General features: G+C 36.3%; 1 protein-coding gene across 4 annotated transcripts in view; it reads right to left on the bottom strand.

Moving 5' to 3' along the window:
• DIAPH2 (diaphanous related formin 2) overlaps positions 1 to 19,398 on the bottom strand; it is an 857,286-nt gene that overhangs the window by 389,387 nt on the left and 448,501 nt on the right. For all 4 annotated transcript variants that reach the window (XM_059909954.1, XM_059909955.1, XM_059909956.1 and 1 more), the window contains one exon: positions 5,767 to 5,896. In XM_059909954.1, the coding sequence (XP_059765937.1) occupies positions 5,767 to 5,896 (130 nt within the window). The remainder of the gene's footprint in view (positions 1 to 5,766; positions 5,897 to 19,398) is intronic.

The following is a 19,398-nucleotide window of genomic DNA, read 5'->3' as shown; positions in this document are numbered from 1 at the left end:
TCTCCCAATTCATCCCATCCCCCCCTTCCACCTTGGTATCCATACATTTGTTCTCTATGTCTGTATCTCTATTTCTGCTTTGCAAATAAGATCATCTATACCATTTTTTTAGATTCCACATAATGTGCGTTAATATACGACATTTGTTTTTCTCTTTCTGACTTACTTCACTCTGTACGACAGTCTTTAGGTCCATCCACGTCTCTACAAATGACCCAATTTTGTTCCTTTTTATGGCTGAGTAATATCCCATTGTGTATATATGTACCACATCTTCTTTGTCCATTCCTCTGTTGATGGACATTTAGGTTGTTCCATGTCCTGGCTATCGTAAATAGTGCTGCAATGAACACTGGGGTGCATGTATCTTTTTGAATTATGGTTTTCTCTGGGTATATGCCCAGTAGTGGGATTGCTGGGTCATATGGTAGTTCTATTTTTAGTTTTTTAAGGAACCTCCATACTGTTCTCCATAGTGGCTGTACCAATTTACATTCCCACCAACAGTGCAAGAGGGTTCCCTTTTCTCCAAACCCTCTCCTGCATTTATTGTTCCAAAACACAAAGTTGAAATCTGCTAGGAAATCCTATGGTTTCATACTTTCTCACACCTTGCGTCCTATGAGTTACTGTACATTGAATGCTCTAAAAACAGTAGGATTTTGTCCCATAATTCAAAAGATTTTTCAATAAAACAGTAGACAGTATAAAAGTAATTTTTTTTGTTCAGTCATTAGAATAAAAGATGTTTCAGCAGTTAGATATTACGTTAAGACAGTTGGCTGCCATTAGTTCCTATGAGACTTTTAATCCTTACTGTTCACCATAAATCTTTATGGTTTGGTAGTCTCCATAAGTTTAGATACTCTCCATTAAGAGCTCGATTGTTTCCAATTTTAACTTTCTCCATGAAAGAAGTAAAACATGGACCAGGAAATATTAAGTCATGGTGTCTTCTTTATTCTAACTTATCTTGTTTCTCCTCTTGTATTTACAGTAAACAGTAATTTTCAGGTTGCTATTCTCAACTTGTCAACTTCCCATAATGCCTTATTTTGAAATACGCCTGCTGTACTAAAAGGATATGCAATGATTCAATGTAGTAAACATTTATTGAGCATTTACTTCTCTCTGAGATGCTGGGCTAGCACTGAGTCTGTTGGGACAAATGGGGCATATTCTTTGCCACTGAGGTACTCAACCTAGGAGGTACAGAGAGAAGCATACAATGAAATAAAAAAATGCAAATGTGGCAGGTGCTGTATTACTAATAAAGCTGAAGTACTGCTGTGACTCAGAGAAAGGAAAGGGTATTTCTGTCAAAATGGGGATAGAGAGACTGGAGTACTGTATAGAGGAAGTGGCATTCATACTCCAGTAAATCTTTTATTTGGTCAGCGTTGATTTTCTATGTTTTCCGATATGTGAGCATGAATCTCTTTTGTATATTTTAGACCACAAAGGAAGGAAAAGTGGAGCTGAAATGTATGTAATAAAACAATAGACAAAGGTCTGCAAACCTTCATTGACTGTGTGATCGTGGGCAATTCCTTCGTCATTCTGGGCCTCAGTTTCTTCAACTGTAAAATGATGAATTTGGACTAAATGCCATCTTGGGTCTCTTTTAGCAGGGACGAGATGATCTCTAAAGCTTCTGCCAGCTCTGGAGTTTCAGAAAACGTTGCTTTGTTTTTTTGCATTCCTCCAACTTTTTTTTAACTCTGCTATGATTTTACTTTTTTCTTTTCCTTTATCTCATAGATTTTTCCCTACAATATTTCCTCTAATCTAAACTTTCATCACGATTAATCCTGTGAAGAAGTCAGAGTGGGTAAATAGCTAATCAGAGTTACTAATATAGCATGGAAAGATGGCAGATTATCAAAAGGTATGGTTAGTCATTAAAATTTATAATAGTTGATTTAAATCATAAGAAATTAACACTGCTTATAGAAAACTTAACCAACTTTTATTTTGTAGGATGGCAGTAATTTAACTGAAGTGAAACCCATTTTGGAGGTATGCAAAACCTTAGGATTAATAGTACCTTCAAATACATTAATATAATTTTCTCCTGTTGAATGGAATAGTTTTAATTAAACTTTACTAACCCTTTTGTTTTAATCCCTGGAGCTGACCTATAAAACACTAGAGGTTTTACATCAAACTGTAAAAGTCCTCAAAGCCGAAAGTTAAAGTGATAGCCACAGGGTGGGGAAAAACAATGAAGGATTTACAAACTAGGTCTAGTAAACCAGCAATGCTTTATACAATACAGATCTAGATATCTACTATATATAATTATATATACATATATAATCTTTAAAATTATTCATTGGGGAAAAGGTAATGGTGGTTTATCAAATATATTTTCAATATTTTAAAGGTATTAGATTCTCTATAGTAACCACTTTTTTTCTCTCTAAAGACTCATTGGTATGTCAAACAGGAATGAGAGGACCTGCAGATTTGTAATTTAACCTGGAAGAAAATGACCAGAGAAATATTATTTTATGAATTCCACTGGTAATAAGATTCCATTGTACTGTTTGAGTCTGAACTTCATAAGGGCGGCTTGCCTCCCCCACTCCCTGCAATAATAACTAAATAGATAAATAAATAAGTGAAACCAAAGCAAAACCAAACCACTCTCCAATTCTTTAGGCAATGCTTCATAAACGTTTCCCACCCAAGAGCCCCTAATGGAAGAGAAGATTGAACGCGCTCCCCAAGGGATCTGCGGCAAGTGTGAAATTTCTTTGAAGTCATCTGTTTTATTTTAAAAATTCATGCGAATTTTGCATTCCACTCCATAATATATCTCTGTGTTAATGTAAAATGATGTGTTTTCTCCCAATATCTTTGAGTTACTGAGCTCTAGGAAAATATGCTAAGTTTATACCATAGCTTTGCATCGTCCAAGACACACACAGTTTTAGAAGGTTAGCTTAACAAGGAATGAAGGCAATTTATAAAATACATTTTTCCATGAATCCCACATATTTCTTACTTTCAGTTTTCTTTTCACTTCAAGGTAATTTTTTTTTCTTTGTCAGTTAATTTGAGGTCTATAACTTTAGTACTGAGCTGAAATACATTTATTTGCTATAGCAGACAGAAAAGATCCTTATTCTATCAAAATAGGTACGTGGGTTTTAATAATCAAAAAACACAGAAGGGGGGAGGGATACATTAGGAGTATGGGATTAATAGATACACACTATTATATATACAATAGATAGGCAACAAGGATTTACTATATAGCACAGGGAACTATATTCAATAGCTTGTAATAACCTATAATGGAAAAGAATCTGAAAAAAGATATAGGTATATATAACTGAATCACTTTGCTGTACACCTGAAACTAACACAATATTGTTAATCAAGTATACTTCAAAAAATAAAATAAAAAATAAAGACAGAATTTTCAAAGGTATAAGAAAAAAAACAAAAACAAAAAAATAGAAGATATTAGTAATCATACAATTATTCTTGAAATATGAGTTATATAACTCAATTATTAACTGAATTAGTTTCATCTTATCTATATCACTCCAGTTTAAAAAGACAGGTACTTTTTTCTTTTTGTAGGCAATCATTTCACAAGGAGATAGTCCAAAATCATGGAAAATGAATTAATATATAGTGTTGATCTATTTTTATTTTTGCTGGTTGGTTGTGAATATAGATATGCTTGCTATATACACAGTACTGGAGGTGACAGAATGTGATTCAAACAGGACTGAAATCTGTATTAAGCAAAGAAGACAAGTTAGACTTAGACACCAAAGAAAAGTATTTAACTATAAATAAGAAGTTAAGTGGCTTGACCTTTCATACCACATTCTGTTTTTTCTTGCAAACTAAATTCACAAGTATTTTGTTCTAAGGCTTTAGTAGCAAAACGTTAAAAAAAATTAAGGAAATGGATTCTGAACAGTGATTTGACAAACAATAGTCAGTTGTCTTAGAGAACAGGGCAGGTGAGATTTCCAGGCATATGATGCAGCATGAAATCATACACAGAGACAGGATTATTAAAAAGGAATAAAAACGGCTCAAGAGAAAATATTTCTGGACACGTGAGAACTAGAAGGAAATGAAAGGGGGATGCAAGCAGGCAGAATGTACTTAAGAACTTGTTGAGTTGCAAACTCTGAGTCTGAATTTCATAGGGAAAGAAAAAGAACTAGTCAAAATAACTTGAGAATGGGGATTGCTGCAGCCCAAACAGAAAGATAGGAAGAGGATTTCTGGCAAGTCTTTCGAATACAATGGCAGGAAGACTACACGAAAGCAGAAATAAGCAAAATACAACAGAGAGGTTTTGCTCTTGAAATGGATAGGAAGAAAGAAGTTGGTGATACTGTAAAAGAAAAATATGAAAGGATTTACCAAAAGCCCAGACGCAGGAAACAAACAAATAGAACTGAGTATAATACATACTTGGCTGAGACTAGAGGAACTATAGGTACCCTTATGATTACTCTCTTCCAACAAGACAACAGCAACAACTATAATATTCATTAAATTAAAAGAATTAAAGAAATTTCATTAACTTCAATAAATTCAAGAAATATGTTGAGGATGTGATCAACAATCAACCAGACCGGCAGAGATGACCACTGAACAATATTACACAAACGACTTTCTGGGTTTTATAGACACACTTTTTTTCTCCTTCAAAGGACACTAACAGGTTTATATGGTTTGTAATAAACTCGGGAAACGTATATGCTTTTGAGTCCTTACTGAAAGTCCTCGGAGTTATAGAGAAGCAGAATTACTATAGTGCAGTTTCAAATATAAGATTTATGGCCTACTCTTCTTATCCAAGAGGAAAAATGTACTTCTCCACATACGTCATCTTACTTTCAAAAAATGTTTCCTTGACCCTTCCTCCTTTCTTTCACTTTTCAGCCTCTTCTAAAAGTAGACAGTACTTACTAACCAACAAAGCTAATCCATTCGAATTCAAGTCTTGGAGACATTTTTGTTCCTCCTCCCCTGTTCTTCACGGGTGCCAGGTTCTGCCCATTCTGGTCCTTCAGTGATGCCCTGCCACCTACCTCATCAAGATCAGACTGCTTAGCATGACACTGAAGTCTCTGAAATGGCTACCTTACTGCTTCAGCCTGACAGTCAATGACTCTTTCACCATCCTAACACATTCCACCACTGTGCCTTCTCATATTGTCTGCTCTCTGGACAGCATACCCCTTTTCCATGTCAGTAAAAATCCTATTCTCGTGCTTCACCCTGTTGGCCTCCTCTTATCTATCCATTCAAAGGTTCTTTCTCTCTCATCTAAACCACAGTCCATTATCTTTTCCTGTAGCACTTCTCAAATTCATCTTTGTTTTATAAAGTATTTGTGTATATGTCTTTTCTTCCCTTCTAGATTTTAAACACATTCAAGCAAGAACTATCTCACGATCATTTTGATATCACCAACAGCCCCAGAGTATGGTTCCTTTGCAAATAATATACACTTAAGTATTTATGAAATGAACAAATACACTATTTGATCAGAGATATGAAAGCTTCAATAACCTAGAAGCGCTAAAAAATAAAGTCGGTCAAAAGCAGGTCATTAAAACACACTATGCTGTCAAATATAAGCTAATGGAAACTATCTTCCTGCTTTTCTTATATCAGTAACCAAATAAAAATTACGATTAATGCTTATAGATTATTTAATCCTACCGTTTAAAATATTTACTTAGACAAGATGTAGTCTCAAAGCAGTTACAAATCAATTACCTTTGCTTGCACTTTCTACATGTTCCAGTTCTTCAGGAAATTTCAGGATATCCCGGTATTTTTCCTCACAAATTTCAGCAATAAAATGCAAGAGGGTTGTCTTTTGATCTGCTGATTTAGTATCTCGGATCTGGAATGGAATAACGACAATATTTTTAGTATTTTTTAATAATATATAGAGAGAGACTTTTTCTTTTTCTAAAATTATCATTACTTATTTATTTATTTTTGGCTGAGTTGGGTCTCTTTGTTGCTGCACGCGGGCTTTCTCTAGTTCTGGCGAGCGGGGGCCACTCTTCCCTTCAGTGCGTGGGCCCCTCATTGCGGTGGCCTCTCCCATTGGGGAGCACGGGCTCTGGGCGCACGGGCCTCAGCAGCCGTGGCCCACGGGCTCCAGAGCGCAGGCTCAGTAGTTGTGGCGCATGGGACCAGTTGCTCCATGGGCATGTGGGATCCTCCCGGACCAGGGATCGAACCCGTGTCCCCTGCATTGGCAGGCGGATTCCTAACCACTGCGCCACCAGGGAAGCCCGAGAGACTTTTTCTTAAACAAGAGAAATAAATGAATAAATGAACTCAATTCATTGTAACTAATTAAAAATTTTTTTGAATGTCTGGGGTAGTTCCTACTGGGGTCTAGCGACAGTGCTCTGGATTTTAAAATGAACTCCGCATTTTAAAAGACAGAAAGATGACCGAAAAAAGTAAAAAATTAAACATTAATCCGTATTTCTTAAAATGTCTAGATTATTATGGCAAAATGAACTATCCTTTTCATGAGAAAAGAACATTCACTTAAGTATTGATAATAATAGTCCAAGTGAATGTGTGTTTATGTTATCAGCATTCTGTTCTTTGCTTTATCACAGAAATATATTCTTGAAAGCTGGATTCGTCTGTGAGGTTATATTTATTTCTGGCCATTGTTGATGCAAATTAATGTAAAAGAGCAAGCACATTTTACCCTCGTTTACTTGCATGGGCCATCAAAAAAGAATAACTGAAGGCTTTTTACGCTGATTTATAAACAGAATCTGACCACACAATCGTGATAATATGTCAAATTTTATTTGTCTGCCTACACATTGTATCTTCTTTTCAGAGACACTAGAAAAGGGATGCTGTGGTTAGAATGATAAAAGTCTTGAAAGTATAGGACCAAAAAAAATCTATGATGAGAATCCAAGTGTTTTCTTTAATATAACTCTCATACTAGACTAAGCTGCAAATGAAATCAAGGATTTACTTAAAAACAAAGGATAAATACGGTATAAAGTATCAACTTTTCTCATTCTATTGGATGTTATAAGTCTATAATCCTTAGATGATGGGTTTGTCCACTGATGTTCATACTGATTTGGGGTTTTCAGCTTTAAGGATTACTGTTTAGAATAAATGAATATTCTTTGCAAATAGGTTTATGAAAAGGCTGTGGAGGATATTTAGGTAATTACAGAGTAATTTAATCCTTATTGTTTTAGTGTCTAAGGAAAAAAAATCGTATTTAATCAATCAGTCCCATACTTTTTGTGCTACAGCTTTCTAACAACTGTTACGTTCCAATGATATGAACAACTTAAAAGAAATGTTAGTCTTCAGGCTCAAAACAAACAGCCACAGGAAGCATGATGCTGATAACTGAAGTGGCCACAATGATTTATTTTAGAATTTCTGGGATTACTATTTATCCCATGTAGGTAAAATATTTAAAATTTTGCATTAGTGTGCTGATCCACCAAACACTTTGAAGTACTGCAAGGTTGAAATGACACAATTCAAGAACGAGCTATAAGAACAAAAAGCAACAGAAACCTCAAGGGCAACTTGTCTTAAGTAAGGCTTGCAGCTGTAGAAGAATCAATGGGAGGTTCACTTTCCTAAAGAGAGGTCTTTACCCGAGATTGCAGTGTTATATGTTCACAAAGTGCATCCCCTTCAGAGTATGCTGAATATTCCAAGTAATAAGGAAATAAACATTTTCTTTTTTTCTTACAAATTAATTGAATTCCTAAATCCTAAAATCCTAAAAACATTAGGAGCTTAGGGAAACTGAAGGCATATCTTCCTAAAGGAAAGGAAATTGATCTATATTTTGTGAATTCTATGGAAACAAATTATTCACACATACACACACACACCCCAACAACAAAAACCCACCCAATTTTTTAGGACACTAAATTGTACAAGTATATCATAATTTTTTTTTAAATGCACATGGTGAATACAAGAAAGGAAAACACAAAAATAGCACTGTGCTCATATGGCAATCTTCTGGGTGATCTAAAAATTTCCTTTTTGACATGCATGCTTATAAGTGCTTAATTTTCAGAAACTGTATTTGATAAATATTTATCCAGAAGGAGGGCCATAACTTTAATTCCTGTTAAAAAGTTTAGTAGAGTCAATGGTTACATTTTTAAAAGATAAACACTGCATAACATTTATACCATTAACTATTAAATATCTTTGTCAAAATCAGAAAGAGTGGTAGACAGAGTATGCATGTATTTTTTTAGAATTGTAACATTCCCTTCAAAGCGGGGACAAAGATGGCCAGGTGCCTATCCTGTCAAGCTGAGAAATATCTTGGTATGGTAGACAAACTGCTAAATTTGTATTGCAATATTTATTTTTTACATAACCTCACATCAGGAGTCCATCTTAAGGTTTCAAACTGGCAGGGAATATGTGGTCTTCTAAATTTTTCTTTATGTGCATGACACTTAGACCAATCATTTAAAAATGAATATATATATTATATATATAGTTAATATATATATAAAGGAATTCCCTGGCAGTCCAGTGGTTAGGACTTGGCATTTTCACTGTTGTGGGCCCGGGTTTGATCCCTGGTCGGGGAACTAAGGTTCTGCAAGCCGTGCGGCGTGGTCAAAAACAAATGAATATATAATATTAAAATATAAAGGCAAAGCATTTCTACTTATTAAAGTATATTTACTTTGTATTATCATGTCTTCAGTCTCTCTTACCACATCTACACAGTTCACACGTTAGCCATCATCTCTCTCAGGACCTATTGTGTGGTTCGATGTCAAGTACAGAAGGCAATTAAGAACATTCACCTTCATCACTTCTAATGGCTAATGGCATTTATGCAATAATTTGCCCTTCCAAGTGTACTAGCTGGATATAGACATCTCTTGGGTTAGTACAAAGGTAATCTAATCTGAGTATGTTCAAAATCACTTCCAAAGTGTTTGGGTTAGTTTATTAAGAAATAAAATTGTTTTCCCTTTGATATCTGGTTAACTCAAAATTATGTTATTTTTACATTAACATCAAATATTCCAATAATACTTGTCCAGATTGCCAGAGTCTCACTGGTAGCTATTCCGTAAGCATTTCAAGGTTCACTCCAGCCAGCAGCCAAGTGCCATTTTGCATCCTAGACTGTGCTTTCCCTCTCACCAGCAACAGTTAGGCAGGGGTATGAGATAGATATAGGACTTCTCTTTATAACATGCAAGAGGATGAACAAAATGGTCACCCTATAATCCTCTGTCTTGTATATATTTCCAAACAATAAAAACAGAAACAGTAGTTCCAGAAATTGGAATTATTTGAAAAAACTAACATTTTATAATATCTTAATAAGGTGAGTTATCAACGAATGATAACAAAAAAAAGAGTAATTCACTATATTCACTGATAAAGTGCCATCAGTTAATAAACCATATAGCGATTTTAATTATAATCCTCTGACCAATAAATGTTACACATAAAGATTAATAACTGAATTTATACTAACTGTATCTACCTAATCTTTAATAACTTTCTGAAATGGTACATGAATACAAAATACCTTTAACAAATTAACACCTATTTCTCTAGCAAATTCTGATCATTTCTTTTTTTCTAATAAACAGGAGTGCTATACTATGAAAGATAATATTTATATGTGATGTGTTCAAATACATTTCCAAAACTTCAGTTAGGCAGATAGCAAAATATCTGAATAACTAATTGCCTTGTAAAAGATTTTTTTATTTTGAATACTCTCATTCAAGCCTGAAAACCTGCAGTCTCTGCCCTGTTTTTGAAATCAGGCGGTTTGAACACACAGAAGCCAGCACACAGCCAGAGAGGCTGAGCAAACAACATTTTAATCATCTACGTCAGTCACACACAATCTTTCTGCGAAGGACCCCTTCTGTAGGTAATTTTCCCTGCTACTGAGATCTTAAGCCTATTTCTTCTTGCTCTGTCGTCAGTGGAAACTGAAAATAACTGGTTGCTATCCTCTGTATAACCACCTCAGAGAGTGAAAGCTCCCTTCTCAGGTGTCCTGTTCTCTTAAATCAAACAATTTCAGTTCATTTAACATCACCACACAGATGTTAGTTTTCAAATGTTGAATTTTGTTAGGATGATTAGAACCCATTCAAAGTTTCCATTGCAAAGTCTCCCTTCAGCTACTAGAAAAGCACACAAACTTCTTGGTTTTACATTTAAGGCCCTTTGAGAGCTGGCCCTTGCCTACCTTTCTAATGTGTCTCCTGCTGCTTCCTGGTGCCTACCCTTCACTTCAGTCTGATTACAACTGCTTGCACATACCATGCAATGTCATACCACTGTGCTTTTGCACATCTTGTTCTCTCTCTAGACCCTCCTCTTTTTTTTTTTTTTTTCTATCTGCCAAGTGAATACCTACTCAAATTTCAAGACTTCTCAACTACCCCCTCCTTTCTGAAGACTCCTCTAAGGAGTAATTGATGCCTTCCTTTGCCATATTCCTTCACTATAAACACTTCAACACAGTAGCTTCTTCCAGTCAGTATGAGCTCTTTCAAGGGAAGAGACCCTGTTTTACTAATTTTTATTATCCATGGTACCTAGGAGCATGCTAGGACATACTAGGGAGGCAATCAATGTTTTCTGAATGAAGATTTCTCTCCACTTGCGTGGGCTATAGAGCAATACTTCTAAATTCAACTCTACTCTTGTTAAGTGTGTGTGTGTACATACATATATATATATACAGAGAGACTGACCCCAAAGCCCTGACTCTTCCAGGACACCATATCTGTTGAGAGTTATGTGAGAGTGAATGCCAGAATAAAGTTACAACGTGCCCCTTGGGAAATGAAGCACTATACGTTTATAAGGGGAGACAGGAGCAAAGCAATTATGAATGTAGAAGTACATTCGATGATCCACTGTGGGCTGGACACTAGGGATCAGAGATAAACAATGCATGGTACTTTCAAAGCCTTAGGGAACCCAGAATTTAGGAGACAACACAAAATTATACAGAAAGGAGATGACGTAGGAGAGTAATTTGGTGGTAAATGTCAAGGACTGATATAGTTAAAATGATAACTATGGTACATGTAAACAAAGGCAGAGAAAGGACAAATTCAAGACACGTTGTGAAGACAAACAGGATTAAGTCACTGAAAAGAAATACCTGGGATGAGGGAAAGGGAAAAATCAAAGACTCCAAAAGTTTTTAGTTCTGGTGATTAAAAGAATGGTTGTATTGTGTCAATGATAAGGAAAGCGATAACTCTAGAGTAAGCTGGCTTTGGGAAGGAGATGGCAGTTCATTTTTTAAACATAAGTGGTAGGTAGCTATGTGGAGCTAATCTATGAGAAGGTGGTCATGGCCATTCCACCCTCTCTGCTTCATTTTATCCTATATGATTTCACCTAATAATGCTTCTTAAACATCCGTATGATCACGTCACTCTCTTCCTTCAAAAAATCCAATGGTTCTCTACAACTCATATAATAAAGTTCACATTTCTAAACAGAACAGTTATGGAGCACAGACTTTGGATTCAGACAGAACTGGGTTTGAACCTTGACTCTACCATTCACTAGTTGTGTGACCTTGGGCAAGTGACCTAAACACTCTATGTCTCAGCTTTCTCATCCATAAAATGGGCATTAGATAATACTTGTAGAATTGAATAAGATAATGTATTATCATGACCATGATCATCATCCAGATTAGAAGTGATGAGAGGCTACTTTAGCTTCCCATCTTCACACAGAGTAAGTCATTACCATAACCTAAAAGTCCCTCTGTGGTCTGGTCCCCCATTACCACTGAGATCTCATCTCTAGCTAGTATCCCTCAGCAGCCCCCTTCAACAATGCTGGCCTTCATTCTGCTGCTCCTTGAATTCACCAGGCATGTGTCTTACTCAGAGTCTGTGCGTGTGCTTTTTCTCTGCCTGGAAGGTTTTGCTTTTACTCACCTGCATGCCTAGTTCCTTCCCATCTTTCAAGATCTATACTCAAAAGTCACTTTCTCATTATGGTCTTTCCTAGCTACTCTATCTAAAATTGCAGTCCACTCTCAAAACACCTCTTACCTCTTTTATTTTTCTCCATAGCAATTATCACAAATATACTATGTACCCTATTTATTTATTTATTGTCTGTCTCTCTCTGCTACAATGTCAGCTACACAAGTACAGGGTATTTTTTTCTTTTGTCTGCTTTGTTCACTTTCATACACTCAGCAACTAGAACAATGGCTGGCGCATAACAGGCACTTAATACATATTTACTGAATGCACGGATGGATGAAGGTTTCCACCCATTTTCTTATGCTCTTCCTGACCTTAAATGCCTTCTTCCTTCATCAGGTGGTAGTAGCCTGTACCTCCTTTAAGGCAGAGGAGAACGAATATTTTTAACCCATCTGTCATGTGCTTATGGGCCAGACACTTTGATAAGTGTTTTATATGGGTCACCTTTTTAAAAAAATCCTCAAAAGAATTCAGTTACTTAGTTATTAACAAGCCCATTTTATAGGTAAGGGACCAGGTTTAGAGTGCTTAAGTAACTTGACCTAGGTAAACAGATAATAAGAGCTGGTGCCAGAACACAACATGGTAACTTATGTACACTGGGTGTCTAATGCATAGTGGACTGAATTAAGTGTCATGGATGATGAAGGTGATGCGAGTTGAGGGGCCAGGTCATTCAGGGAGAGCGGTGCTAATGATCCTCTCTTAACTTTCCTGAACAGAATTAATAAATTCTGTTTTTGTTTTCCCATAGTGCCTTATATATACTCTAGTTACAGGGTTTATTCCACAATATATAATTTTGTTTACGCAAGGAGTCTCACCTACCAAATTGTGAACTCCTTAAGAAAGAGGAATACATCAATTTTGTTCAGGAAATGTTTGTTGAATGAACAAATGCTACAGAGAGGCCAAAGATAATGAGGACTGACTTGATGAAATCTTCGGTGACCTTCAAGCACAGTTTCAATACAGTGCCAGGGGTGCAGACTTAAAAACAATGGACAGCCAGAAAGAGGAGGTAACATGTAACGTAATTTATTCAAAATATTGATTATGGATAACAAATAACTAGATAATAAAGGGGGCAGCAGAGCTGGCAGCTGGAAAATGGGGAGGCTAGTAAGGAAGGTTATTATGATTATTTGTACCGAATACGTTCAGCATAATTAGGCCTGTGGGGATCAGGCAATGGAAGAAATAAGAATTAAAAATCATGAGAAAGGAAAATGGACGGACATTGACTATTTCACTGGTTCTCAAACCGTGGTCCCTGAACCAGCAGTATCAGCATCACCTGTGAACTTGACAGAAATGCAAATTTGGGGGCCACACACCAAATTGACCGAATAAGAAACTCTGAGGGCAGAGTCCATCAATATGTGATTTAATATACTGGCCAAAAAATTCTGATAGCACCTCCAGGTGATTCTGAGGCATGCTGAAGTTTGAGAACCACTAGACTTCTTTGAAGGAAATTTCCAGGCAAGAAGATGCTTGGCAATTGTCCACAGCTTGCTTGGGCCTCTCATAATTACTTTCACATATAAAAAGTTGAAGTGCCGATATGATTTCAAAGCTTAGTGTCAATTCAAAACTAGAGAGGAGCAGACTAGCAATCTGTGGCATCTGAAGGACAGAATCACTCTGAATGTTCTTAATTTACATTAAAAATGAGACTGATTTGTATCAATAATTTACCATCTACTTATCTAAGAGTAGGTGACCCGAACAGTATGTCCCATGCTGTGAAGATTCTAAATACACTGTTCATAAGTCTTTTAAACCGTCCCTCATCCTTCACCTAAAACTGTATTGAAAATACACTCACATGATGTTGCAGTGTGTCTTGTCTACTCTGTATTAGCAGAGTGATGGACTAGATAACCCAGGAGATCGTTTACGCCTTCCAACTCTAACTCAAGCTGCAAACTCACTTCTTACTGGCAAATCTGAATTAGTGTTTAAATATTTACTCAAGAATTTTTGAATCAGGATAACAAATGTCAGTTGCAGACATCAGGGTTCAATGCTTTCCCTAAAAAGTCCTGCCTTGCAAATGTATTTCACCAGTCCTAATTTCCGGGCTAATGTGTACTGGCTCTAAGTAGACAAACACCGTGACCCATACGTGAAACAGAGTTTCTTCGTATGAACCTACAGAGATCAGACAACAGCGGGTGAATGTAAAGAGAAAGAGGGCAAAGGGGGGGACGCATCATCCCTGTCCATGACACAGGCACATTCTGATGCTGCATTTCCAATGTCGGCAACAGCATTTGCGGTGGAAGGCCAAGAGTCAGAATGTGTTCCTGCGTTACCGCACATTATGCAGGAACAAAGCTGTGTAGCGTATGCCCCCAGCTAAAGAAATCTTACACCCAACTTGCAGAGTGGCCCAGAGAATTCTCAGAATGACTAAACAAGCAAATATTCAGCCAGCTGCCAGAAAATATTCTCTTCCAGAAGAAGCAAGAATGTGCAGGATAAACACCAGGTTTTCTTGCATGAATTGCTGTAGAATGAATATTTATCAGAGATGAAACTGATTTTCATGTAAAGATTGTAAGAAATGCCGTGGTAAGGCAGAGTGGATGTTACTTAAGGAAAATTTTCAGGACACATTTAAGCAGGTCTAAGAGTATTAAAAATTCAATGTGATATAATCTAAAATATACAACAAAGTAGTGAATATAACAAAAAAGAAGTGGACTCAGATTTAGAGAATAAACTAGTGGTTATCAGTGGGGAGAGGGAAGGGGGAGGAGGGGCAAGATAGGAGTAGGGGATTAAGAGGTACAAATTGTTTTGCATCAAATAAGCTACAAGGATATACTGTACAGCACAGGGAATACAGCCAATATTTTATAATAACTATAATGGAGTATGGCCATTAAATTTTTTTTTAAATTGTGACTCACTATATTGTACACCTGTAACTTACATAATACTGTACAGCAACTATACTTCAATAAAAATAGAAAAAACTTCAATGTGAGATAAAAGTCCATGTCTCTAGACTGTATCAGAAGGAAGGCCTTTCTAGACACATCCCCTCCTTTTTCCCCTGGTGTTTATACAAATGGCCACATGAAATTCAGCAAACTTATCAACAGGTCCTTTACTCAGGAAAACCCAGAATTGCCTAATCCCTCTGTGTCAAGAAAAGGGTTCTGACAGATAGCAATGCCACATGATCCACATTTACATCGAATTGTCCTTAGAAGGAAAGGAGATAGTGAAATGCAGTGAAGGAATCTGGTTGAATCAATGGAATAAACCCACCTAGATTATCAATACGATCAGATCATTCAACTTCAGTTCCTTTAGCAAAAATTTTCCCTAATCATGGCTCCTTTTTTCCCTATTATATTTGTATATTCATGGAACAGTTAATATTTAAGCAATCAGGAATGCTCCAGTGCATATACCAAAACAACTACTACTGCATGCCAGTCTTGGTACAGCACATGAATTCTAATGTTTGTCTCCTTTATTTAAACAAAATTAAGTTCTGTGCTCTCTGCCAAGGGTTGTTTACAAATTATTGCCTTCTTCAACACCACCACACGCTGCAATAACATTGAGAAAGATAATGTATTTTTAAGGATTGCAATTACCATAAAGACATTAGCTTTGTAGCGGAGACCAGACAGGTTTCATACATGCTTTCCTGGCTTTATTTCTAACTCTCACCCAAAATGCTTTTCTGGGTACTACATGACCAGGGCTGACGCTAATTCAGCCAAATGTAATCTATAGTAGAAAGATGTCTTAATTCTTTATGTAGGCCTGACTGTTCCTTTTTTATGCTCTTGATTTGGGTATTAAGTGGTACTTCCAATAAAAAGGGAACAGATGATATCAACTGTGTAAAAATCAAGCAATTTAAGAGTTTTACACTTGTTAGCTTAATTTATGGCAGCAATCTGTGAAAGGAGAGCTTAAACTTGAAACCATGACAACATTAAAATGGCATAAGGATTCATCTCAATTGCCACCTCCAGGCCCAGCAGGACAGTGGTGATGTGAGTTTCCCAGAGAAGACAAATTTTGCTTTCCTGTTCTTCCTGCTCCACCTCTCACCATTTCCCCTTCTAGCCCTACTTATGCATTCAAGGAGAATACCCTGCATATGCATTAGCCTGAAGTAGCCAGCACCAGTGGCAAATCAACAACCATTTTGTCCTTATTTGAGGAAAGGCCAGAAAGAATTAATGAATTATGTCTATACTTTAAAAAGAAAAGCTGGTCTGGCACTTTCAACTGCTCTTAATTAATCAACCTGCCTATAGGAGGCTTACCAAATAGAAGTTCTTCTGAGAATGGTTTTTAACAAAATCAAGTTATTCTAAATTGGTATAGAAATAGTTTACAAGCATGACTATCCCTAAGGTCTTCAGTGGTTTCTCTCAGAAATGGTTTAAGCATTTAACTAAAACTTGTGACTTTTATTGTCATGAGGATTTTACTTAACAAAACTGTTTTATATGCATGAGGTTTGAGAGTGGGTGGAAGAGTTTTGGGGTTTTTTTTCTGTACATAGCTTTAAAGATTATCACCACCACCAAATGGGTGTATAGAACTGATCTTGCTATCTATATACAGTGTAAATAAACGACATTTGGAGGTGCAACACTAGTGGTTTTAGCTATTTAAGAACAACCTTTAAGGCCCAAGATATGTAATATTGCTAAAGTATAATTAGAATCTGGCATAATTAGAATCCGAGGAGCAGCTATTTAGGGGTGAGTTACATAATTAGCTACGTCCATTCACTTGTTTTCATGACTGTATATTATTCCACCACATGAAAATAATTAATTTTAGTTACAGTCCCATGTTGACCATTTCCATTATCTAGTTTCCTTTTTTTGGGGGGTGGGGGAGTCATTATTACTGATATTCTTATAGATAATGCTGCCGTGAACATTCTTTTATTATAGTAAAATACACATAAAATAAAATTTACCATTTTAAGCATTTTTAAGTATACAGTAAAGTGGTGTTAAGTACATTCAACACTGCTGTGCAACCATCACCACTGTCCATCTCCAGAACTTTTTCCCATACTGAAACTCTGTACCCATTAAACAGTAATTCCCCATCCCCCTTTCCCCTCCCCACCCCCTAGCAACCACTACTCTACTTTCTGTCTCTATTAATTTGTCTATTCTAGGTACCTCAATTAAGTGGAATTATCAATATTTGTCCTAATGTGTCTGGCTTATTACACTTAGCGTAATGTCTTCAAGGTTCATCCGTGCTGTAGGATATACCAGAATTTCCTTCTTTTTAAAGGCTGAATAATATCCCTTTGTATGTATATACCACATTTTGCTTATCCATTCATCTGTCAGTGGACACAGGTTGCTCACACCTTTGGCTATTGTGAATATAATGCTGCCATGAATACTGGTATACAAATATGTGTTCAAGTCTCTGCTTTCAATTCTTTTATGTGTACATCCAGAAGTGGAATGCTGCATCATACGGTAATTCCATGTTTAAGTTTTTGAGTAACTACCATACTATTTTCCACAGGGGCTGGACCATTTAACATTCACACAAGCCAATCCACAAGCGTTCCAATTTCTCCATTTCCTCTCTAACACTTTTGTTTTCTGTTTTTTTAGATAGTAGCCATCCTAATGGATATGAAGTGGTATCTCATTGTGGTTTTGATTCACATTTCCCTAATGATTAGTGATGTTGAGCATATTTTCATGTGCTCATTGGCCATCTTCTTTAGAAAAATGTCTATTAAAATCTTTTGCTCATTTTTGAATTAGGTTGCTTGTGTTTTGTTGTTGTTGTTGTTCAGTCGTAGGAGTTCTTTATGTATTTTGGATATTAATCCTTTATCAGATATGTGATTTACAAATACTTTCTCCCATTCTGTGGGTTGTCTTTTTACTCTATTGATAGTGATTATTTCTTTACATGTCTACAGAGTGATTATTCTTGCGCATGTCTCCAGAGTCCTTATGTAAGTGCTTATCTAGAGAATACACTAGGAGTTGCATTTCTGGTTATTGTATCTTCAGCATTTCTAAATCTTACCAAATTGTTTTCCAAAATAGAGGTACCAAGTTACATTCTCACCAGGAGTTCCCCTTGACACATATTCTCAGTCATACTTGATATTATCAGAATTTTTAAAATTTTGCCCATCTCACAGGTATGAAATGATATCTCATTGTGGTTTAATTGTAGGTGTGAATACAAAATGGTACAGGCATTTTGGAAAACAGTATCTTTTAAAATTAAACCTTACTTTCCATAAGACACAGCACTCCCAGTCCTAGGTATTTACCCAAGATAAAAGAAATTTATGTCTTGTACATGAATATTAAGAGCAGCATTATTTGTAATAGACACAAAGTAGAAACAACCCAAATGTCCATCGACTGATGAATAAAAATGTGGTATATGCATACAGTGGAATATTATTCAGTAATAAAAATGAACTACTGATATATGCCACAATATTATGCTGAGTGAAAGCCACACCAAATACAAAGTAACACAAAAGACTGCATTATTGGATGATTTCATTCATATGAAATTCTAGAAAAAGGTAAAACTATAGTGACCGAAAGCAAATAAGAGGTTGCCTGGAGCTGGGAATGGGGATTGACTGCAAAGGGGCATGAAGAAACTACAGGTTGATAGAACTGTTTCGTGCCTTGATTGCAGTATATACAAATAACAAATTTCATCAGACTGTATACTTAAAGATGAGTCAATTTGATTGTATGTCAATTATATTTTACTTAAGTTACTTTAAAAAATTACAGGTTAAGTTCAAATCTCTCTTGATTGTGAACATATTTTACTTCTGAAATAATTAACACAACAAACCAACAAAAGTCCTATGGAGATGCTTTCAGAAACTGACAAGTACCCAGGCCTTTCTCTATATTTCTCATATATTTCATGAAAGCTGAAACTTGTAAACATAAAAAGATTTGAATGAACCAGGCTGTGGCTGATGAAAAATCCCTGGAATCGTACATCAGCATCTCTCCCCAAATCTCTGAATAGCTTACAATGCTTCTCAACTTCCTTCAGCCCAGGTTTCCAAAGTAAAATATTCTGTTTTAATATAAGTATCTAATAAGGAGTTTGGGATTAACATATACACACTACTATATATAAAATAGACAACCGACAAGGACCTACTGTATAGCAGGGGTCCCCAACCCCTGGGCCACAAACTGGTACCGGTCTTTGGCCTGTTAGGAACGGGGCCACACAGCAGGAGATGAGTAGCGGGCGGCCAGCTAGCAAAGCTTCATCTGCCACTCCCCAGGGCTCCCTGCCGCTTGCATTACCGCCTGAACCATCC

This window comes from Balaenoptera ricei, chromosome X (assembly GCF_028023285.1).
Source record: "Balaenoptera ricei isolate mBalRic1 chromosome X, mBalRic1.hap2, whole genome shotgun sequence".
In the NCBI taxonomy this organism is placed as follows: domain Eukaryota; kingdom Metazoa; phylum Chordata; class Mammalia; order Artiodactyla; family Balaenopteridae; genus Balaenoptera; species Balaenoptera ricei.
This window is presented reverse-complemented; position numbering and strand designations above follow the sequence as displayed.